Raw genomic sequence first — 26385 nt, forward strand, 5'->3', positions numbered from 1 at the left:
GATCAATCTTGGTGTAGAATGTAAAGATCAATCTTGGTGTATGATGTAAAGATCAATCTTGGTGTAGGAGGTAAAGATCAATTTTGGTGTAGGAGGTAAAGATCAATCTTGGTGTAGGAGGTAAAGATCAATTGTGGTGTATGATGTAAAGATCAATCTTGATGTAGGAGGTTAAGATCAATCTTGGTGTAGGAGGTAAAGATCAATCTTGGTGTAGGAGGTAAAGGTCAATCTTGGTGTAGGAGGTAAAGATCAATTGTGGTGTATGATGTAAAGATCAATCTTGATGTAGGAGGTAAAGATCAATCTTGGTGTAGGAGGTAAAGATCAATCTTGGTGTAGGAGGTAAAGATCAATTGTGGTGTATGATGTAAAGATCAATCTTGGTGTAGGAGGTAAAGATCAATTGTGGTGTAGGAGGTAAAGATCAATCTTGGTGTAGGAGGTAAAGATAAATCTTGGTGTAGGAGATAAAGATCAATCTTGGTGTAGGATGTAAAGATCAATCTTGGTGTAGAAGGTAAAGATCAATCTTGGTGTAGGAGGTAAAGATCAATCTTGATGTAGGAGGTAAAGATCAATCTTGGTGTAGGAGGTAAAGATCAATTGTGGTGTATGATGTAAAGATCAATCTTGGTGTAGGAGGTAAAGATCAATCTTGATGTAGGAGGTAAAGATCAATCTTGGTGTAGGAGGTAAAGATTGTTTCTGGGATAGGAGGCTAAAGATCATTTGTGGTGTAAAATGTAAAGATCAATCTTGGTGTAGAATGTTAAGAAATATCAACTAAATTTGAAAAAGCAAAAACAAAAATAAAATTTTAAACCCAAAAGAAATGGTACTATATGACATCACAAATATCATATCTGAACAATTAAGTGACTAAAATTGATATAAATAATAGTATGACAATGGCGGGAGGGGTACATCTATAACTAAAGGTTGTCTAGCTAGTCTATAGGGTAGCGATATATTAAAAGGGTAGGATTACCATTCCATATACAAGGTTCACTTAATTATTGTATAAAATATTACAGGGGAGCTATAAATAGTTGACCTTGGTATTGTAGGGTGTGTAATATCCCTTATATGGGAATTCTATATACCTGGACATGTTAACTGCCTGCTGGGTGCATGTAGACTGAACTGTCTCTGGGGCCAGGAAAGGGTGGGACATTCCAGGAGGGACGGGCATGGCATGTTGAAAAGGGAGGCAATGATGCATGCTTGATGACAATTATTATTTTTCTTTTGCATTAAATTCTTTTATGGGTAATTTGTTTTAGTCAAAGGTAAAAATTTGTTTCTCGCATATGCATGAAGGCATTTCTAATAATGTTAAAAAAATGAAATTGCATTATGTATACATTAAATCGAAAATATGACAATTTTAGTTAAATATGCTGATGAAATTAAATTTTTTATCAAAAATATAGTGAACTCTAAAATTATTTAATGTAAGTGATTGGCTTCAGATCTCAATTGACCAAACAAACATACCAGGTAATATGTCACACATTACAGAGTAGACTTGTCCTGTTGTACAGACAACAGACAGACATGTTTACTGACACTGTCCTGTTGTACAGACAACAGACAGACATGTTTACTGACACTGTCTAGCTGTACAGACAATAGACAGACATATTTACTGACACTGTCTAGTTGTACAGACAACAGACAGACATGTTTACTGACGCTGTCCTGTTGTACAGACAACAGACAGACATGTTTACTGACAATGTCTAGCTATACAGACAGCAGACAGACATACTTACTGACAGTCTAGCTGTACAGACAACACAGACATATTTACTGACACTGTCTAGCTGTACAGACAACAGACAGAGATGTTTACTGATACTGTCCTGTTGTACAGACAACAGACAGACATGTTTACTGACACTGTCCTGTTGTATAGACAACAGACAGACATGTTTACTGACACTGTCCTGTTGTACAGACAACAGACAGACATGTTTATTGACACTGTCCTGTTGTATAGACAACAGACAGACATGTTTACTGACACTGTCCTGTTGTACAGACAACAGACAGACATGTTTACTGACACTGTCTAGCTGTACAGACAACAGACAGACATGTTTATTGACACTGTCTAGCTGTACAGACAACAGACAGACATGTTTATTGACACTGTCCTGTTGTATAGACAACAGACAGACATGTTTACTGACACTGTCCTGTTGTACAGACAACAGACAGACATGTTTACTGACACTGTCCTATTGTACAGACAACAGACAGACATGTTTACTGACACTGTCCTGTTGTACAGACAACAGACAGATATTTTTGCAGACAACAGAGGTGAAGCTGTTGTTACTATGAATAGGACCACAAAAAGGTCAGAAATACTCATCAAAATTACAGAAATCCTGGTCTACTATTAGAAAGTTTACAAGAGAGAATAACCATGTCCTCCATATACAACCCATATGTATGTGTCTGTATGATGTTTCATACATTGTGAAATAGAGCATTAAAACTCCTTAATGATATCCTTATTATCACAGAAAGTAGGTCTGCCTTCGTCATTAATACAAATCCTCTTGACTTAAAGAAAAGGGAGGTTAAGTAGATATATTTAATTATACCTGCTGATTAATATTTATTCTCATACCTGAAGGTGATCCATCTCATTAAGCTCTAGAAAACATATTTATATCAATCGGCAAATAATAAAATCATATAGAACATAGTACATAAAATAAACCAACAAATAATAAACAGAATAAAGCACTATTTTTACAAATCAGTGATTACTTTTCATCAGAAAAGCTTTGAAAAAAATCTAAATAAATGCAATTAGGTTAGAAAGAGTGAGCGACCTTGACCTACCTTCAGGGAAAAACCAACTGGCATGAGAAATGATGGACTCAATCAGATTACTGATTGTCCCACTGGTCAGCATGTTGGGCCTGAAAAACGATGTCATAAATCACAAAGGTCACATGACAATTAAACATTGTTTCCTATGCAATACTTAATGCTTAAAACATTACTTATTAGTTACCTTTCTCATCATCGACTCTTATCGCTTGTGCCCAAGGGACTCAAACAACAAATTACAAGAACAAAATTATCATTCTCACTTGATTAGAGATTTGTAATATTACTTTTCTCACTCAATACTATAACATTATTTTTCTCACTCAGATTTGAAATGTTATTTTTATTACTCAATACTGTAATATTATTTTTCTCACTCAGATTTGAAATGTTATTTTTATTACTCAATACTGTAATATTATTTTTCTCACTCAGATTTGAAATGTTATTTTTATTACTCAATACTGTAATATTATTTTTTCTTGCTGAGATAAGTAATATTATTTTTTATCACTCAATACTGTAATATTATTTTTCTCACTCAGATTTGTAATATTATTTTTATCACTCAATACTGTAATATAATTTTTCTCACTCAGATTTGTAATATTATTTTTATCACTCAATACTGTAATATTATTTTTCTCACTCAGATTTGTAATATTATTTTTATCACTCAATACTGTAATATAATTTTTCTCACTCAGATTTGTAATATTATTTTTATCACTCTATATGACATTCAGCTTGGCCATACTCACTCTACATCTACTCTGACCATAAGACCATAACTACCATGTACCCATGTTACATCGATCATCAATTTCCACACACATTTCTGTGTGAGAGTTGAGCTGACCAGCACTTGGCAGTCCAATGTAAAATTTTAAGAGGTTCAAATCCTACTCACCCATTATCACCCTCAGACCATAAGAGGTTTGGTCCTATCACAATGGCTATATTACTAGCAGTCATCTTGTTCACATCACTCTTGGAAGCTAAAAGGGCTAGAAATTTAATAAGATACCTACAACAAAGACAAGAAATCATTGGCTTAAAACATGTCATCATGGGTATTTTATCACACATAAAACAATTATATCTATATATCTAGTCCAGCAGCAATACACCAATACTTCTTAACATAGCAGTGATGCTCATATCAAATACAGGCATATTATTGTCCCACATGTGTTGGTTATATGCGACACATTAAGATTAAGTTTTATTGAGAACCCAGCCAGAACTGATTCTATCATTATCTACCTATCACATACCTAGAATTACCTCTGGTAGAAGTATAAACATTCAAGAGACAAGAAAACAACTGTTTTAGCTAACCTACTTATAGTGAATGTGTAACTGATAACTGTCACACAAAAAACAGTTCAACTGATATATCCACATTTCCTATGCTTTTTGCTGTTGAATGTAGATTCTAATTTGATGTAAACCAAAAGATACCATTTTTACTAACAGTTAACAAACTTTTAAACAGATACAATGTCACTTTTCCCATAGTTGTAGCTATGCCATCAAAATGGTCGTATGAACAATGGTTATGCTCTGACAAATGCCATATCTGTTTGGTAGGAATATATTAGGGAACTGTAAATGCATTGTTGTTATATGATTTTAGAAACAAGAGGCCCATGGGCCTTAACGGTCATCTGACAAACACTTACACTTACAGCAGGGACACACACCCCAATCCAGCATTATTACCATAAATTATTTATTGCAGCCAGTTATGTTTTAGATCAAATTTGGTTTTTATCCATTTAGCTTGTCCAGGAAGAGCAGCATCATAAAGCAAAATTTTAGCCAAGTTCCCATTTTTGGGGCATGCCCCTCTGTCCCAATGGGTCAGACAAGACTCATTTATATCAATTAGGATTGCCTTTCCCCAATGATGTTTCATACTAAATATGGTTGTAATCAATTCAGGCATTAAGGAGGAATTGCATTTTTAAGAAATGTTTAACCTAAGCGCTCCTTTTGCCCCATCTTTTTTTCCCCAGGGGTCAAACCTGTCTCATTAAAAAATATGATTGCCGTCACCTTATGTTTCACATCAAATTTGGTTGTAATCCACCAAAAGGTTAGGGAGGATTAGGATTTAACAGCAAATATTCACCAAAGTTCCCCTTTTGGGGCCCTGCCCCTCAGGCCCCAGGGGTCACACTAGCCTCGTTTATATAAAATATGACCACGCTTCCCAAAGGATGTTTCACACCATATTTCGTATTAATCCACCCAAGGGTTAGAGAGAAGTAGGATTTATAGCAAAAATTCACCAAAGTTCCCCTTTTGGGGCCCCGCCCCTCTGGCCCTAGGGGTCAAACCAGCCTCATTTATATAAAATATGATTGTCCTCCTCCAATGATGTTTCACACCAAATTTGGTAATAATTCACTATGGGTGTTAGGAGGAGTAGGATTTTATAGCAAAATTTCATCAAAGTTCCCCTTTTGGGGCCCCGCCCCTCTGGCCCCAGGGGCCACACCAGCCTCATTTATATAAAATATGACCACCCTCCACCAATGATGTTTCACACAATATCTGGTTGAAATCCACCAAAGGGTTAAGGACGAGTAGGATTTTATAGCAAAATTTCATCAAAGTTCCCTTTTTTGGGCCCGTCACTCTGGCCCCAGGGCTCACACCAGCCTCATTTATACAAAATATGACCACCCTCCCCCAATGATGTTTCACAACATATCTGGTTGAAATCCACTAAAGGGTTAAGGAGGAGTAGGATTTTATAGCAAAATTTCATCAAGGTTCCCCATTTGGGGCACAGCCCCTCAGGCCCTAGTGGTCACACCAGCCTCATTTATATAAAATATGACCGCCCTCCCCAAATGATGTTTCACAACATATCTGGTTGAAATCCACTAAAGGGTTAAGGAGGAGTAGGATTTTATAGCAAAATTTCATCAAAGTTCCCCTTTTGGGGCCCCGCCCCTCAGGCCCCAGGGGTCACACCAACTTCATTTATATAAAATATGACCGCCCTCCCCCAATGATGTTTCACACCAAATTTAGTTGTAATCCACCCAAGGGTAAAGGAGGAGTAGGATTTTATAGCAATATTCACCTAAGTTCCCTTTTTGGGGCCCCGCCCTTCTGGCCCCAGGGGTCAGACCAGCCTCATTTATATAAAATATGATTGCCCTCCCCCAATGATGCTTCAAACCAAATTTGGAAGTAATCCACCCAAGCGTTAAGGAGGAGTAGCGTTTTGAAAGAAAAAGTTTACGGACGGCGCACGGCGCACGGCGCACGGCGGACGGCACACGGCGGACGACGACGGACGAAGCACGATGACTATAGGTCATCCTGACCCTTTGGGTCAGATGACCTAAAAAGGAAATGCCTTGGTGCGACAGAATACCAAATCTTTAAATACACCAACAGCAATCATTTTGTCATACAGACAGCTGACACTAATCATGAATGAGTGGCAATGGATGTATTATTAATTAGACATCATAACTAGCAGAGTGATCAGACATAAACACAGCCAGTTCCCTGTCGGAGGTGAGAAAGGAGGAGGGGAAGGTCAGACATAAACACAGCCAGTTCCCTGTCGGAGGTGAGAAAGGAGGAGGGGATGGTCAGACATAAACACAGCCAGTTCCCTGTCGGAGGTGAGAAAGGAGGAGGGGATGGTCAGACATAAACATAGCCAGTTCCCTGTCGGAGTTGAGAAAGGAGGAGGGGATGGTCAGACATAAACACAGCCAGTTCCCTGTCGGAGTTGAGAAAGGAGGAGGGGATGGTCAGACATAAACACAGCCAGTTCCCTGTCAGAGGTGAGAAAGGATGAGGGGATGGTCAGACATAAACACAGCCAGTTCCCTGTCGGAGGTGAGAAAGGAGGAGGGGATGGTCAGACATAAACACAGCCAGTTCCCTGTCGGAGGTGAGAAAGGAGGAGGGGATGGTCAGACATAAACACAGCCAGTTCCCTGTCGGAGGTGAGAAAGGAGGAGGGGATGGTCAGACATAAACACAGCCAGTTCCCTGTCGGAGGTGAGAAAGGAGGAGGGGATGGTCAGACATTAACACAGCCAGTTCCCTGTCGGAGGTGAGAAAGGAGGAGGGGATGGTCAGACATAAACACAGCCAGTTCCCTGTCGGAGTTGAGAAAGGAGGAGGGGATGGTCAGACATAAACACAGCCAGTTCCCTGTCGGAGGTGAGAAAGGATGAGGAGATGGTCAGACATAAACATAGCCAGTTCCCTGTCGGAGGTGAGAAAGGATGAGGAGATGGTCAGACATAAAACACAGCCAGTTCCCTGTCGGAGGTGAGAAAGGATGAGGGGATGGTCAGACATAAACACAGCCAGTTCCCTGTCGGAGTTGAGAAAGGAGGAGGGGATGGTCAGACATAAACACAGCCAGTTCCCTGTCGGAGGTGAGAAAGGAGGAGGGATGGTCAGACATAAACACAGCCAGTTCCCTGTCGGAGTTGAGAAAGGAGGAGGGGATGGTCAGACATAAACACAGCCAGTTCCCTGTCGGAGTTGAGAAAGGAGGAGGGGATGGTCAGACATAAACACAGCCAGTTCCCTGTCGGAGGTGAGAAAGGAGGAGGGGATGGTCAGACATAAACACAGCCAGTGCCCTGTCTGAGGTGAGAAAGGAGGAGGGGATGGTCAGACATAAACACAGCCAGTTCCCTGTCGGAGGTGAGAAAGGAGGAGGGGATGGTCAGACATAAACACAGCCAGTTCCCTGTCGGAGTTGAGAAAGGAGGAGGGGATGGTCAGACATAAACACAGCCAGTTCCCTGTCGGAGGTGAGAAAGGAGGAGGGGATGGTCAGACATAAACACAGCCAGTTCCCTGTCGGAGGTGAGAAAGGAGGAGGGGATGGTCAGACATAAACACAGTCAGTTCCCTGTCGGAGGTGAGAAAGGATGAGGGGATGGTCAGACATAAACACAGCCAGTTCCCTGTCGGAGTTGAGAAAGGAGGAGGGGATGGTCAGACATAAACACTGCCAGTTCCCTGTCGGAGGTGAGAAAGGAGGAGGGGATGGTCAGACATAAACACAGCCAGTTCCCTGTCGGAGGTGAGAAAGGAGGAGGGGATTACAAAGTGACAACACCTAACAATCTACTGACTACAAACTTATGCTACTAATTATGGTCATGAGCAAAGGTAAATTTACCTAAATCAAGACCTTAAACCTGTAAACAAATCAAACCAGGAGACAAACCTAAAGTTGTTATAGTTGTGTTCTGGGAGGTTATGTATGGAGGTCCACAAAGCCTGTAGTCTCTGGTCCTGAGGCCTGCAAATATAGGGGTCAAATGAAGAATAGACAAGCCAAAGATCACATGTACAGATGTAGGTCAAAGAGGTCAGACATAGGTCACAGGTACAGAACCTGAGTCCTGCTACATGAAAATTTACTACATTTTCCTTTGACATTATTATCATGCTATTTTGAAACATCAAGAAGCAGAATGGGTCCAACATCATAAGTCATTTCAGTGTTTTAGCAAATTTGACCCCAGTCACCTTGTATGTGTGTCAAGGTTGTTTCTTTTCAAAACGTTTGTTGGGCATCATCACAGCAATGGCCTGTAAGACTTGAAATATGGGTTGAGGCGAGCCATTTATTTATTTACCTATTTATTTAGTGATTTATTTATTCTTTTGCAAGCTTTATCTTAGTAAGCTACAAACCATATATTATGAATTAACCTGGGCCTTTTGACCTCAGATATGGGTAGTCAAACATGGGTCGGAAGACAACAAAAGAATGACTCCACACTATTGACCATTGCATGAAATTATCTATTTTTGCAAGAGAAAATCACCCACACAAAGAAAGTAAGAAAACTTACAGTTGTGCTGCCTGTAGGAATTCCTGGTACAATTGATAAGTCAGCAGAGGTTCAGCCATCTCTCTCAGGTACTGTTTCAGAACACCTGAACATACAACCAAACAACCACTTACTACTACATTATACCTAAACATACAACCATTTACTACTACAGTATACCTAAACATACAACCATTTACTACTACAGTACACCTAAACATACAACCATTTACTACTACAGTATACCTAAATATACAACCACTTACTACTACAGTACACCTAAACATACAACCATTTACTACTACAGTACACCTAAACATACAACCATTTACTACTACAGTATACCTAAATATACAACCACTTACTACTACAGTATACCTAAATATACAACCACTTACTACTACAGTACACCTAAATATACAACCACTTACTACTACATTATGCCTAAACATACAACCATTTACTACTACAGTATACCTAATTCTACCATGTTTGCTATGTAACGCCAGTTTTGATTGGTTTAAAACCATGTATTATTTTCCAATAACCCACGCTCATGCCAATAATACACGGTCGTGAGTCACGGCTGTTACAATTTTAAATATCTAATATTCACTTGTTTCTTAAAAGGTTACTATAGCCGAGTGGGCTAATGGGTTAGTCTTTCAATACATTTTTATCACGACGCGAGTTCGAATCCTATGGATGCACCCCTTTTTTTTTTTTTTTTTTTTTATCCTTTTTTTTTTTTAAATTTTCAAAATCAATGCCATATGATAGATGCTCTTGATCGTAGTACTGTATTGCCTGTATATTTCATCAACAAATAATGCAATACTCAAGAAATAAATTACAAGGTTTTCCCGGGGTTTCTTTGCTGTTTTTCTATTAGAAAGAGGTCGAACTCAGAACTAAACAGTACATAGTAGAATAGAAATAATCAACTTTGACTCGTGTATTGCTGCAGGATATACAACTCGGACTCGGATATTTTGCAATTTTAATTAATAACTCAGGCCTGCGTCCTTCGTTATTAATTCAATTGCAAAATATCCTCGTCCTCGTTGTATATCCTGCAACAATACACGAATCATTGTTAATTATTTCTTAAATATACAACCATTTACTACAACAGTATACCAGTACATCAACATTCATGTATAAATTGTGTTACTACATGTACATCAAAATTTAGGTATAAACTTTGTCACTTCATGTACATCAACATTTGAGTATAAACAGTGTCTCTAATGTAAATCAATATTTATGTGTGTCAGTAGAACTGGTTCTATCAGACTCCTACCTGCTACAGAATGAGGATCCAAACTGTACTCCTCCATATCAATCACACCAGCATCAAAGGATTTCTGTAACAACACATTCTCTCTCAGTTTATATAGGTCATGAAGCATTCCAGATATATGTTATATACAGCTTGTGTTAAAATCTCTGACATATCTAAACAATTTTCTTAGACTAAGTACTGTGATGAATAGAATCTTGAACCGTAGTTAATATCATTCGGAGAGATTTTCAATCACAACCCATCTCAAGCGTCACCAGTAAGTGGGTTTGTTTGTTTATTGGTTAGCTAGTTTTGCCTCAAGGATGATGCTTCATCTAGACAAAGAACCTGGCCCCTCAGGTACACAAAATGGGGTGCTTACAGATTTTGGCCCTACTTTAGTGTTAATCTTTGAACTGTAGTTGTTGTAGTGTTAAACACCAAGTTACCAATGGTGATGCCTTAAAAAATGACAGAATTGTTTCATATGCAAGTCTCTACTTTAGTATGGGAGTTCATCTTTAGTGCCCTGTAATTTTCACATGTACAACAGGAAATTTACTGACTCTGGATTAACAAAACTACGAAAATATATAAGTTATATAAATTGAAATGTGACACTTACTTTTAATTTTTTCACACGAGAAGCCATTCCTGCTATTCTAAATAATCCCTGAAATAAAAGAAATATTCAGTTTCTACCGTCATGACAAATAGACAAAAACAATGCACAGCAATCTCAATTTACTGTAAATCACTTTATTTTGTGAACTTACCTCTTTAGACATGATTTTGTGAACGCTGATCTAGAAAAGACTTTAACTTTGCCAATGATCAGTTTTTAGCGTCATGGACTATATGTGTCCATATAATCGTGAAGGATTTGTGATAATTTTTCCTTGCATGTCAATGCAAAAAATAAATCCTATGCAAAATATAAATGTTTAAGTACTATTAATACTAAATTTAACATTTAACAACATCAATACAAACTCAATCCTTTGTTTTCTTTCTTTCTTTCTTTTTTTTAATGGATTTGTGCGGTTATATATAATCCTCCATTACTGTCCACCCACAGCAAGATTTACCTCTTCATCAATCCCTGTTTCCAGCAGTGTGAGTACACAAGCCTCTAAAGGCAGAGCAATATCCCGTCCTGTCACTCGTAAATGCTCATCTAATGTTGTCCCAAACACTGGTTTATGTGGATTGCATTCTGAAGTAAAGGATTATGCCATTAATATCAAAACATCTTTCAAGCAAGATAAAACTATAACAATCTGGCAGATATGTTATGTCTTACAAGAGATCCAAGAGGGGTCTTGGTGCCCACCATTAAGTGTCAGGCTGATCTCTCAAATTTTCCTCTTAACAATCTGATAACAAGAACAAGTGGACCCTACATGTGAAGTTTGAGCAACTTTACTTTACTTCTTTTCAAAAATAAGGCAATAAAAAACTTCAATTCCAAAATCCAAGATAGCTATGAGTCAGTCATTTTGTTTCCTGATAAAAAATCTAAATGAAATTGGCACAACTATGGACCAAGGAGAATGAACTTATCACGTTTGAGGAATATCCCTCCAGTGCTTTTCAAGAAATAAAGATGAAATAAACTTCAATTCTCAAAACCAAAGATCGTCGACTGTTGGCCATTTTCTTTTCCAGAAGAAAACTCTAAATTAAACTGGCACAACTAGGGACCAAGGGGAACTTACATGTGAAGTTTGAGGAATACCCCTATAGTACTTTTCAAGAAATAGCATTTACAAACTTCTTTTATCAAAATCTAAGATGGCTGCATATCAGTATTTCTAAATTGAACTGGCACAATTAAGGACCAAGAGGAACCTACACATGAAGTTTGAGGAATATCCCTCCAGTAATAGAAATAGCGAAAACAAGGATCATTTACAGACGGATAGACATAGGATAGACAGACTACTGACGGATGACAGACGGACGATAGATCATGGAGGAGGCGAGATCAACTCGGAGTAAATAAGTCTGAGACGACAATTTTTAGAATTTTTCTATAGGAAATTAACATTACAACAGCATAAAGGAATCATTTGAAATAAGATTTTAGCTGAAAGTGCTTATGCGTGAACATTAGCATTTCTTTATATCAGTGTTATACCTAACGATACTCCCAGATTTATAATACACTGGTTGATAGAGACCTACCTAGTGCCTCCTTCATCTTTGGTAACATCTTCTTGACAATCTCCAGTGCCTTTCTGTGGTACTCTGCTTGGGTCTCCATTAACTACGAAAAAAGAAAAACAAAACTCCGATGAGTTCCCACATTTCAACCATAAACAATTTCTCTATCCATCCCAACAGTATGAAAAATGATATGTCAGAAGCTGTCTACATTTCTAGCTGAGTCATTTAAATCCAAATATTTTCTTACAAAGGTAAACACAATTAGTTTAAAATCAATACATGTAGTCAGATACGATTTATCTTATGAGAATTAAAAAACATAATAAGTATTTAGGTCGATTAAGTATTATGAAGTTTGTGAAACATTTTAGCATATTTGACCCCTGTAACCTTGTTCTTCACTTGAACAAAACTTGGTAGCCTTTCACCCCAGCATGCTACAGGCCCAATACATGCTATTTATCAGGCATCTGGGCCTCTTGGCTACGGAGAAGTTATTTAAAGGGAACAGTTGATGCTGGTCGGGTGGCTGGGTCACAGATGCATTACCACAGCATAAGCTCACTTGCCCTCAAATTCTGGCAGGTGAAGATTGGAGGTGATGTGATTTACTTACCACTAACAGCTTTTGACTGTGTTCTGCTTCCTTGGAGATGAAGTTGTACATTTCTGTAGCCAGGTTGTCCTGAGTTAGAAACAGTTGTTACATATCAACAAAGTGTATTTACTCATTCTATCTGCACATGATTTACAAGAAAAGACTACTGAAGTATCTGCTACATTATTTAGAACAGATTCTCTGATTCTTATGTCAGAGCTTTAAGGGTTTCTCTATCAAATAATTAGTTCCTAGGTTAGGACAGTAAGGGTCTCTAACTAAATGGTTCCTAAGTTAGAGATTTTAGGGTTTCTCTATCAACTGTTTAGTTCCTAGGTTAGGACAGTAAGGATTTCTTGATCAATAATTTGGTTCCTAGGTTAGAAAAGTAAGGGTTTCTTGGTCAATCATTTGGTTCCTAGGTTAGGACAGTAAGGGTTTCTTGGTCAATCATTTGGTTCCTAGGTTAGGACAGTAAGGGTTTCTTGATCAATCATTTGGTTCCTAGGTTAGGACAGTAAGGATTTCTTGGTCAATCATTTGGTTCCTAGGTTAGGACAGTAAGGGTTTCTTGGTCAATCATTTGGTTCCTAGGTTAGGACAGTAAGGGTTTCTTGGTCAATCATTTGGTTCCTAGGTTAGGACAGTAAGGGTTTCTTGGTCAATCATTTGGTTCCTAGGTTAGGACAGTAAGGATTTCTTGATCAATCATTTGGTTCCTAGGTTAGGACAGTAAGGGTTTCATGGTCAATCATTTGGTTCCTAGGTTAGGACAATAAGGATTTCTTGATCAATCATTTGGTTCCTAGGTTAGGACAGTAAAGGTTTCTTGGTCAATTACTTGGTTCCTAGGTTAGGACAGTAAGGGTTTCTTGGTCAATTACTTGGTTCCTAGGTTAGGACATTAAGGGTTTCATGGTCAATCATTTGGTTCCTAGGTTAGGACATTAAGGGTTTCATGGTCAATCATTTGGTTCCTAGGTTAGGGCAGTAAGGGTTAAGTTGCTAAACAAATGTACCAACCCTGGCTTGTCCCATCCTTGTAACAGAGTCCTCATATTCCTCTCTGATTGTGTCAGCTTTGGCAGAGGCAGAGGTCATATTTGTTCCATGGACTTGAGTTGATTTCAAAGCTGTATTCCATCTGGAAATATTTGATGGATGAGAAGGCAGAAAATTCAAAGCACTGCTGACTTTTTTTCTAATACCTAAAATCTTTATTTTTGTTCAAACTTTGCTATTAGCTAACCACAGTCCACATACCTGCTTCTTGCTGAATCCATATCAAGTGTCAGTTTACTCAGCTGTTTTTTGCACTTAGCTATACCTGGCAGATCATTCTGGAACATGAATACATACATTATATATATCATGACAACATAAAGAAATCAATGGTTACATCAACAGCATTTTCTTATTGGTCCTACATTTATCACTCTACAGCTCAGTGTTATACTTAACCTAACAACAGTAATTGTATTCATGATAAACAAGCCGATGAAATGTGTGGAGCATGACTGGGAGTAAGTATTGTATGTTAGGGACTGTAAGGAGATCAGAAGGACTAGCAACAAGTATCGCTTCAGTTGTATAAATCTGTTTAGAGCTTTCAGAAGTAAAAGTCCTCAGGTAGGTTTCAACATCAATAGTCAGAGAAAATTCAATACAATATTTGTAAGAGGGGGCACAGGGTCGGCATAATACAAGAACAACTAGTAAAGATACAAGGACTTTATGTAGGGGTTGGATAGGGTGGAAATATGGACGACTGTATGTAGGGGTTGAATAGGGTGGAAATGTGGACTGTATGTATAGGTTGGATAGGGTGGAAATGTGGACTGTATGTAGGGGTCAGATAGGGTGGAAATGTGGACTGTATGTTGGGGTCAGATAGGGTGGAAATGTGGATTGTATGTAGGGGTTGGATAGGGTGGAAATGTGGACTGTATGTAGGGGTTGGATAGGGTGGAAATGTGGATTGTATGTAGGGGTCAGATAGGGTGGAAATGTGGACTGTATGTAGGGGTTGAATAGGGTGGAAATGTGGACTGTATGTATAGGTTGGATAGGGTGGAAATGTGGACTGTATGTTGGGGTCAGATAGGGTGGAAATGTGGACTGTATGTAGGAGTTGGATAGGGTGGAAATGTGGACTGTATGTAGGGGTTGGATAGGGTGGAAATATGGACTGTATGTAGGGGTTGAATAGGGTGGAAATGTGGACTGTATGTATAGGTTGGATAGGGTGGAAATGTGGACTGTATGTTGGGGTCAGATAGGGTGGAAATGTGGACTGTATGTAGGAGTTGGATAGGGTGGAAATGTGGACTGTATGTAGGGGTTGGATAGGGTGGAAATGTGGACTGTATGTAGGGGTTGGATAGGGTGGAAATGTGGACTGTATGTAGGGGTTGGATAGGGTGGAAATGTGGACTGTATGTAGGAGTTGGATAGGGTGGAAATGTTGACTGTATGTAGGGGTTGGATAGGGTGGAAATGTGGACTGTATGTAGGGGTTGGATAGGGTGGAAATGTGGACTGTATGTTGGGGTCGGATAGGGTGGAAATGTGGACTGTATGTAGGAGTTGGATAGGGTGGAAATGTGGACTGTATATTGGGGTCAGATAGGGTGGAAATGTGGACTGTATGTAGGGGTTGGATAGGGTGGAAATGTGGACTGTATGTAGGGGTTGGATAGGGTGGAAATGTGGACTGTATGTTGGGGTCAGATAGGGTGGAAATGTGGACTGTATGTAGGGGTTGGATAGGGTGGAAATGTGGACTGTATGTAGGGGTTGGATAGGGTGGAAATGTGGACTGCATGTAGGGGTCGGATAGGGTGGAAATGTGGACTGTATGTTGGGGTTGGATAGGGTGGAAATGTGGACTGCATGTAGGGGTCGGATAGGGTGGAAATGTGGACTGTATGTTGGGGTCGGATAGGGTGAACATGTGGACTGTATCAGGCTGATTATAGATATATGCTCTTACATCAAACATGTCCTGTAGTGGTCCCAACACTTTGGCCTCCACATCTATTTCATACTGAAGGGCGTTAGACGCCAGATTACTCTCACATTCACCACACATCTGGAACATGTTCCTAGAAATACAAAAGACACTTCAATACAGGTGTGTACAACTTTCCTATTAACTTACAGGTACAATGTTTATCAACTGGCATACATTTGGTACAAAGGTTTTATAAATATGATTCATAAAACTATTACAGGTTATGATCAAACAGTTTAAAATATGTAGTTCAAATTGAGTACAACCTGTCAAATTATACCTCACTAGTTCATTTGACTGTTTGAACTACTCATCTGCTCGTAGGGTGTAATAGTGGACATCAAAAATTATTTCAACTAAAGATAAAGGAAATTATATTTTGTATTCTACATGTATTTGAATTTAAGAAGTTAAGATATTTTTAATGCAAAACACATTTTAACAGAAAATGAATGAAACTGATATGTTGATTCATACTTACCCCATGACAGAGTCCTTTCCCAGCAAATTCGCATTTTCAATCAGACTATGTGCCAAATTTGTTTCCGGTAATTTTCTCTGTAACAAGAAGGTCATTTTTGTGGTGATCACTATTTAGAAAGACATTTTAATATTCATATTAAAATGAAAGTGTAACAGACCAGGACAAGACATACTACAGTAAATACATGTGGAATCAGTCACATTTAGCAAACTATAATGAACCAATAGGTAGGTAAACTACAGGTGTATATAATGTCTCCATTACAAAGTAGGATATCATGAGTACTCTGTTAGAATGTTCCAGGTCCTCTGTCAGTTGCTCTAGATCTATTACAACATCTATAGATGTACTTGCATTTCTTTCAGGATCAAGTCATTGATAGATTACAAATTGATTTCTTCTCCAGTTAAAAAATTTGCTGCATGTTTAAAAAGAATATCTTTTTTCAGAAAAAAAACTTGGTAGATGTGTGGTTTTATTTCTTACAAGTCGTTTCTCCACGTCCATGCCAGCCGAAGACTGCAGACTCCCCGCCACTTTCTTAGAAGTTATCTGCACCACAGTTTTCACCAGCTCCACTCTCTTTTCGATTGTCTGGAGATCTTCAGAGAGGACTTCAGACTTCTCAGCCCTGTAAGTTGTATTGATCAATATATATTATATACATATTCTTCTAGCATGATTTGCTAATGTAAATTGAAGTCAGGTCCTAAACAACAATTAATTAGTACATATATAATATCCAAGTAAAATAATAGTTGTCTGAAGACAACAAAGCTCACCGAGTGGGTTGGAATAAGTTTTATAGTAGGTCAAAGGTCATAGTCAAGGTCAGCCTATTTAAAAATAGGTCAACATTCATATCAAAAGGATTACACATATCAAATACCTCAGCTGTATTCTCACTAGTATTGATATAACACTGCTTTATAAAATCTTTAACCTATACTGTCTACAGACCATATGCATGCCAACACTGGGAGTATAGCAATAGCTTTAACTCTGTCCCGGTGAACAATAACTATGAATATCTGTTCTACCTGATTGGAATCCCAAACCAATCATTGCTTGCTAAGTAAAATCTCATTTCTGTACAACTCTTCCAATCATGAATTGAAGATAGAAATACCTCTCAATGTATGCAGCTGAATACATCAGATCTCAGAAGGAAATTGGTGCCAATCTTGACCTACCAAAATCACCTAGTGAACATTTTTGCTGATCAGTCTAAGAATTAAATATGCATTACCAAAAACAGCAAGGAGAACCCACACATTAAATAAATAATAAAACAAGAGGCCCAGAGGGCCTGTATCGCTCACCTGGATTTCATGAGATATGAAACAAGAATGATGATTAAGTATATTTGTCACTGGTATTGCTATGTCAATATATCATAGGCATTTTATATGGGTACGTTAGGATTTGATGTAAAAAAATGCATTAATCCATGAAATAAAATGAACTTTTGGCACAACCCCATAGGGATGCTACCACACAAATGTGAGTGATATCCATTGCTTAGTTTCAGAAAAGAAGTTGTTTAAACCAATTGACCCCTTTTGACCCCGCCTTCTGCACCCCGGGGGGAGTGGGGGTCAGTTCCTTCCTTTATAAAATTTTGAATCCCTTCCCAAAAGGATGCTATACCAGGCAAATATGAGCGATATCTCTTGCTTAGTTTCAGAGAAGTTGTTCATATCAATTCAGCCAAATTGACCCCTCTTGGCCCCGCCCCTCAGGCCCCCGGGAGGTCAGCCTCACCATTTGTACAATTTTGAATGCCCACCCAATAGTGATGCTACCAGGAAAATATGAGCAATATATCCATTGCTTGGTTTCAAAGAAGAAGTCGTTAATAACAATATAGCCCAATTGACCACATTTGGCCCCGCCCCTCAGGCCCCCGGGGGGTCAGCTCCATCATTTGTACAATTTTTAATCCCCACCTCATAGTGATGCTACCTGGCAAATATGAGCGATATCCATTGCTTGGTTTCAGAGAAGAAGTTGTTTATATAAAGAGAGCCAAATTGACCCCTTTTGGCCCCACCCCTCAGACCCCATGGGGGGCAGCCCCACCATTTGTACAATTTTGAATCCCCACTCCATAGGGATGCTACCAGGTAAATATGAGTGATATCCATTGCTTAGTTTCAGAGCAGAAGTCATTTATATATATCAATTCTGTAAAACTGACCCCTTTTGGCCCCGCCCCTCAGACCCCAGGGGGTCAGCCCCGTCATTTGTACAATTTCAAATTCCTACCCCAAGGTGATGCTACCAGTAAAATATGAAAGATATCCATTGTTTGGTTCCAGAGAAGAAGTCAATTATATGAATATAGCCCGATTGACCATATTTGGCCCCGCCCCTCAGGCCCCTTGGGGGGGTCAGTCCCATCATTTGTACAATTTTAAATCCCAACCCCATAGTGATGCTACCAGGCAAATATGAGTGACAGGCATTGCTCGGTTTCAGAGAAGTCGTTTATATCAATATAGCCAAATTGACCACATTCGGCCCCACCCCTCAGGCCCCTGGGGGGTCAGCCCCATCATTTGTACAATTTTGAATCCCCACCCCATAATGATGCTACCAGGCAAATATGAGCGATAGCCATTGCTTGGTTTCAGAGAAGAAGTCGTTTATATCAATATAGCCAGATTGACCACATTTGGCCCCACCCCTCAGGCCCCTGGGGGGTCAGCCCCATCATTTGTACAATTTTGAATCCCCACTCCATAGTGATGCTACCAGGCAAATATGAGTGATAGCCATTGCTTGGTTTCAGAGAAGAAGTCGTTTATATCAATAGCGCAAAAATGACCCCTTTTGGCCCCGCCCCAGAGGCCCCCAGGGGGTCAGCCCCATCATTTGTACAATTCTGAGTCCCCTACCCATAGGGATGCTTTTGACCAAATTTGGTCAAATTCTGATGTGTGGTTATGAAGAAGAAGTCAATTGTTGACGGACGGACGGACGACGGACGCAACGGTATGGCATAAGCTCACCTTGGTCCTTCGGACCAGGTGAGCTAAAAACAACAACAGCAGTACTTTCCAAGAAACAGTGATTACAAATTTTAACTGTTGAAATCCAAGATGGCTGCCAGTTGGTCATCTTATTCCAATCAGTCTCAAAATTGAATAGGTCATACATAAGGACCTTTCTTTTTTCATTTTTTTTTAAAAGATATACATGGAAAATGTACCTTGTGATCCAATAGTGTTTTTTGAGCAGATATTAGATTATTGGACTGTTTTACCTGTGCATGTGCATGTGGAACTCATTTTGAGAACAATACAAAACTTAACTAGTCTCAAGGACCTACAGAATTCATGTAAAAATAACATTACTGCCCCAAACTGATGGTACTACCCAACATATAGCCATATTGTGAAAACATTACATGGATTTTACCATTCAGATGTGAATCTAACACCTCTGAAAATGTTAATATTTTAAGGGAATTTTAAAGGAGATATTGTGACAATCCATATTTGAAGCAAAAGCTCAATGACAATTTGGCGATTACAGGGTCCCACAAACTCCACCTGACCTTCACAGTAGAATTTACATTTAAACTACTGGAGGTATAAACAACTTAAACAATTATAGTCCATCCATATATTTATTATCTTTACACACCAGATGTGTATTTAGGAGAAGAATCTTAAACCACCTGAGAATCCTCACAGCCTCTCTATCTGATTGCTGCTTTAGCATGTTCTCAAATTCCTCTTACTTATTTCTGTTTTTCCTGTTTTTGCTTGGCGGAATTCTCTGATGAGGAGAGATATGCCCTCTCCTACAACAGGAACTGACATGTGTCTCCTCCCATCAGGCTTTATAATCTCCCCAGGTACATCTCCCATGTCATTGTTAGCTTAACCCATCCTACATCATGTATGAAGACATGCTTTAAATATCAAATCTTTACATTTCTTACTTAATTAACTAGCTACATATTTAAGAACTCAAAAATTCTTATTCAATCTGTCATAAAATGGAAGGCGACCCAAGCCCCTTTTTTCTGTGTTTTTTTCATAGGTCAATACTGTTGTTAATCAGCTATCTCCCACCACCAAGTTTTTTTAGGCCTGAGATTTGTGTTTACCGCGTGTGAAAATGACAACACAACGTTCCTAATAATCAGAGGAGATTAAAACATCCCTTATATCATGTACTTTAGGTACCATCAATATAATTTTCCTAGAGATGATTTGCGAGTCAGTACCAGACCACAAGTACATGTACATACGTACTATTATCTATATACATATATATAATTAACCATGAGCAGCAGGACCACATTTTGATACATTATACATGCTGGTTCTTTTCTCTTACATCCTTGTATTTTAAATAATGTTTATCCCGTACATATCAACAGATAATTCTCCACTACAGGATCAAAACAACTATAGCTTACAGGCTAGTGAACAGTAAACCATCCAAGCTTCCTGTTAGAGGGGAATTAATCATGCTGGGTGATTGGGTGTACATGATAATGAGTTAGCTACTGGCCCAGGCAGGTTAAGTGAGCATACATGATTAAATTCTATCTTGTGCTTATCAAATAAACATACTGCACTAAGATGAGTTGATTGATAGGTTATAGATATGAACGGTATGTAACATACAGTACTTGTAAAATTTGTCAGTGATATTTTCCTACTTTACATGTATATGTACATGCACAGCTAATGCAGACTATTTCCTCTAGTTTAATAGTGTGTTGTTTTTCCCAAAATGAAGAAAAAATCATGAACATCTTCTCGATTTTAAAGAAAAAATATTAATATCTTTTCCCAATATCAGTTGGCACCGGTTTTTGTAAATTTTAGAAATACGGCTGTGTTTAACATAGGAGTAAAATTTAATGGAAGTAGATATTTATTTTGACTGATGATTGATGTGTTACAAAGCTAATATTGATACAAAAGGATGACAAATCAGAAACCTATATGTTACACATGAGTACATTGACATTTGATAAATATTTCCTCCATCAACACAGGGTTGAAACTGTATATGTCATATTTTTATATATTGATATAGCATATTTAAATGTTTTTCATGAATAGACATGTACAGGAACTTGAAATATAAGCCTATTGACTGTTAATTAATTTTCCAGGAATATAACTACAGGTTCCTTTGTCAGAGCCTCTCTATGTGTTAACAACAACAAATCTATTTATATCTCATCAGGTAAATATAATGTCCCTGTGTCAAGACTACTACTTTAGCCATAAATTGTGTCCTGGATTACTTCCTGCTATATACATAAAAAAATCCTTTTATTCTACAATTTCATAATAGTTTGAAATGATATCAGATTCCCAATGTTATATTTGATTTTACAAAACAGGTTATGACCACAGGCGCTTGCATAGAAAATGTTATTTTCATTTTTTTTTTTTTGACAGTGGTATGTGTAATCTGTTAAGCTGAAGGTTGGCAACAACGCTACGAGCGAAACGGCATCCCATATCTCACTTTAACCGACTAAAAAACACATTTATTCAAACTGACACGGCGCACACTATATGCGACCGTCATCAGAAAACATTCATCTTTAACCTACCGTGCCACTCAATACGAATTGTTACATCCAAAACACAATAATCTGTGAAAACATCGCTGAATTCCTCGCTCAGAACGCCATTTCTCAAATGGCTCACATACCACTGTCATATAACAAAAAAAAATTGAAAGTCATATTTTCTAAGCAAGCGCCTGTGGTTATGACCACTAGAATATGATCATCACATGTGTTTTGATAAGTCTGACAAAGTTTTCAATTTCCTTGTGAACATAAACAAATTAATGCATGTATGACTTTTTTTTATCTAGATACAAAATGTATACATGTATATAAATATCAAAGTGTTAATTAAAATGACTTTCAAACTGCAGGCTGTGGCTGCTCTAGCTATATATATAGCCTGCAGACACTGATGACTAAAAATGTAAGAAAGACCATTCGGAAACAGCATTAAATATTTTCAGATATACTTTTTCATCCCTACATAGTCCATAGACATTAGAGTCTTACAGAGAGTTTATGGATATTATTGGAACCCTCAAGCATATTAACGAATGTGCGATGTTATCTATAAAACAGATTGTAGCACCAAGACACTTTTTTCCAGTTGTTGTATGATGAGTGATGGTAATGATATCAAAGATGGTGAAATAACAAATAATAGCAAATTAAAGGTGCTGTATACATATACATTAGACAATTATAGAACATGGAGTGGTTTTCAGTTATCCAGCAAACAACACTATTCAGTACAGGGCCACATAAATATATGTTATCTCCTTTCACACTTGAGAAAAACATATTTCTACCTTCTTAAACATAATCTGTCGCTCAACCTCTCTTTGTGAGTGACAAATTCAGATAAAATGACTACCACGCCAGTGTTAAGTGTATGTGTTGTGTAAAGCTGTTGTATAAGAAGTAATCAGTTCCGCAGATTAAGTGCTGCATCCTACATCAACGTAAGTTTTGTTTATAATTCAAGTTGCCTGTTAAAAAGATGCTGATTTACAAATAAAATCTGAAGATAAATGAAATGTAAACAGGACATACCAGAACAAGTAACTGTAAAAGCACATCAGCTTCTTGACTTGTCTTGCAATTGGTAGGATTTTATTTCAACTGGATCACAAACAAGTAAGTTAGTGGTGGCTAGCTACAGAAAGCAAGACAACTTGGTTAATGGTAGCTAGAACAAGCATACATATATTGCTTCAGCAATACAGGTCCTCTACTGGCCCCTGTTAAGTAGTTAAAAAAATCCAGTGACCTTGAGCAAAAAAACCTGAAACTCAAACTTGTCCGAGATATCCCAAAATCCCTAAGGAATATGAAGCCACTACAGCACTGACAAACTTTGGGATTATATACATCCATATACAAGACGGACAGAGAGGAAACCAATAGTCCCCCCAGTTTCATCGCTAGAGTCTAACAAGCATACTGGGTATTGCATGTCCCTTACCGGCCCTCGATAAAAAATAGTAACTTTGACCTTGACCCAAAATCCATTTAACTCGAACTAGGCTGAGATGTTATGGTCCCTTATCATTGTGAGCTATCAGTGCTTAAGATAGTTGGACAACTGGGCTATAGCGGGACAACTGGGTTAGTCATGGCTAGATAGTGGGGCAACTAGGTTATATTAGTTGTGGCTAAATAGCAGGATAATTGAATAAGTTGTGGCTAGATAGTGGGACAACTGACCAAGGTAAGTGGTACCTAGATGGTGTGACAACCGAGTAAGTGGTGCTTAAATAGTAGGACAACTGGGTTAGTTGTGGCTAGATCAAGAGACATCTGGGTTAGTGATTTCTAGATTGTGGTACAACTGGGTTAGTGGTTCCTAGACAGTGTGAGAACTGGGTTAGTGGTTCCTAGACAGTGTGACAACTGGGTTAGTGGTTCCTAGATAGCCAGACAACTGGGTTGGTGGTCCCTAGACAGTGTGACAACTGGGTTAGTGGTTCCTAGACAGTGTGACAACTGGGTTGGTGGTCCCTAGACAGTGCAACAACCAGTTACAAATAGTTGGACAGTTATACCAATAGCTGGGTAATGCAGGAAATGTGTTAGTGGTAACAGGTAATTAGGATAGCTAGAATCATGGTGACTGGTTGTTGTTATATATGGTTGATTAGTGGGACAACAGATTTAGTTGTGCTGGATTATTAACTAGTATTCTCTCAAACTATAGTACCATATGACATCTAGCTATAAAGGTCCTCATATATAGTCCAACCTTCCACAAATCATTTCAGATACCGGTATATACATACAGTTGTAACTTAAATGGCTCATCGATTCCACTGGTATTCATTGCTATCTCAACTATGATACAAGCATATTTGCTGCCCAATTGATAGCTATTTTGCTACTAGTTTGAGGAGCAAGATTTCCAAGCCACAGACCTTCTGGTGAAAGTTCTTTGTTACATGTTAACTCGATCAGCTGTTATTTCCCTTCAAAAAGAGATTTAATCTCAAACCACCTCCCTATCAATAATCAGCCGTATGTTGTTTTTTTCCAGACTGCATCACCCAATATCTACATAACACAAACTTGTTTATCAACTCTACCCAATATCTACATAATACAAACTTGTTTATCAGCTCTACACAATATCTACATAACACAAACTTGTTTATCAACTTTACCCAATATCCACATTACACAAACTTGTTTATCAACTCTACCCAATATCTACATTACACAAACTTGTTTATCAACTCTACCCAATATCCACATAACACAAACTTGTTTATCAACTCTACCCAATATCCACATTACACAAACTTGTTTATCAACTCTACCCAATATCTACATTACACAAACTTGTTTATCAACTCTACCCAATATCCACATAACACAAACTTGTTTATCAACTCTACCTAATATCTACATAACACAAACTTGTTTATCATCTCTACCCAATATCCACATTACACAAACTTGTTTATCAACTCTACCCAATATCTACATAACACAAACTTGTTTATCAACTCTACCCAATATTTACATAACACAAACTTGTTTATCAACTCTACACAATCCAATTTATCCACATTTATCCACATTTATCCACAATCCAACACTGTCCATTAGCTGCTCCAGGAAACAAAATATGTGTGGTTGGGGATACAAATTTCATGCCAAATTCATAGCCATTGACCTACTAATTATCAGACACAATAGCACTGATGTAACAAATGTAAGCTATGAGCAAGTTATGGCCAGACTCCAATTGGTGTGATCACACCTGGTATTAACACTCACACAGCCATAACTGCCAGATCCTGTATCGCCCAACACCAGCACACGATGTAATGCAGCACATTACACAACAGCCTGTGGGTGGAAAGGTTAGCCTCACACTATCATATGTTTTAGGCTGAGTTTTAACAGTGATAAACAGACTTTAAAATTTTCAAAAATGTAAGCAAAAACTACAAAAAACGCCTTAGGGAAGTATCTGACATGGCAAGATCAACCACGTACACTTTCAAAAGAACTCACGAACGTAAAATTCTTAACTTTTTGGCTCAATGTAAACTTGTTACAATATATACCTAAAAGTTAAAATTAGACATCAAAAACCAAATTACAAATCTTGTACAATCAGAAGTTAGACATGTTGGAGGCCCATTGGTAAGTAAGGTGGTATCGTCACTACCCTGGTCCTCAATTTGAGTATGTGACCTAGATCTACACAGTATGTGTTGTTAATGTAACATAAAATACTAACCCTTCTCAAGTCATGAACACGGATCTCCACAAAACTATTTCATTCATGTTTAGTCATTGTTTAACTGTTTTGTTTTTTTTAGAGTTGTGTGGGGTTTTTTTTATCAGAATGCTAAATGTTTTTTTTTTTTTTTTTTACTTTGTGGTGATTATCCAATGTTAATTCCAAGCTTTACGGACACCAATACTTGTACATAAGTCTTGGGACAATAGATTGAAACTACTGGTATGTCAGATAAAAGTCTCTAATCCTGACAGTGATTATCTTCTTTTAATACTTTTTCTATATGATGTATAACCTGTGCCTACAAAAATATTAATCGTCCAGAGTGCACATGTACCTTTAGCTCAAAGAGAATGTACACAATATATATGTGGAATGTGTATAATGTAGACATATTAACTTCCTTGTACTACCATGAAAGTTCATATATCTTGTACACAGCTATTCAGGAAGATTTAACCCATCAACAACACTTGACCGAGGATTCTTCTATAGACTTGTTCAAGAGATGTATATAACCCTATACATTACTTCTAGCACCGGTCAAAGGCTTCAATTCATGTCAATGTACAACGAGTCCTATGAATCACTTTCATATTATGTTCATAAACGTAACACCAATAGAGACTGGAAATACAGTTTTCACCAATTTAAACATAATGAAATATTAACTTGACATAAAAAAATCTGTCATTGTTTTAAATGCATGAATATATGAACCGAAAGAAACTGCAAAATGAACTGTGAAAGGAAATGTAACGAAAATAAAGTGAGAGGTTGTGACGTCACAACTCGTAGGTGATTGTAATATGGCAGGCGTAAACGCCTCCATAAAAAA

General features: G+C 38.0%; 1 protein-coding gene across 6 annotated transcripts in view; it reads right to left on the minus strand.

Moving 5' to 3' along the window:
* LOC117326813 (rho GTPase-activating protein 44-like) overlaps nt 1-26385 on the minus strand; it is a 51534-nt gene that overhangs the window by 19362 nt on the left and 5787 nt on the right. For all 6 annotated transcript variants that reach the window (XM_033883585.1, XM_033883564.1, XM_033883557.1 and 3 more), the window contains exons 2-15: nt 16732-16876; nt 16243-16319; nt 15741-15852; nt 14012-14088; nt 13772-13892; nt 12767-12835; nt 12169-12250; nt 11070-11197; nt 10607-10654; nt 10000-10063; nt 8718-8802; nt 8084-8158; nt 3764-3880; nt 2863-2942 (exon numbers count right to left, since the gene is read on the minus strand). In XM_033883585.1, coding sequence (XP_033739476.1) covers nt 2863-2942; nt 3764-3880; nt 8084-8158; nt 8718-8802; nt 10000-10063; nt 10607-10654; nt 11070-11197; nt 12169-12250; nt 12767-12835; nt 13772-13892; nt 14012-14088; nt 15741-15852; nt 16243-16319; nt 16732-16876 — 1280 coding nt within the window. The remainder of the gene's footprint in view (nt 1-2862; nt 2943-3763; nt 3881-8083; nt 8159-8717; nt 8803-9999; nt 10064-10606; nt 10655-11069; nt 11198-12168; nt 12251-12766; nt 12836-13771; nt 13893-14011; nt 14089-15740; nt 15853-16242; nt 16320-16731; nt 16877-26385) is intronic.

This window comes from Pecten maximus, chromosome 1 (assembly GCF_902652985.1).
Source record: "Pecten maximus chromosome 1, xPecMax1.1, whole genome shotgun sequence".
Classification (NCBI taxonomy): Eukaryota; Metazoa; Mollusca; class Bivalvia; order Pectinida; family Pectinidae; genus Pecten; species Pecten maximus.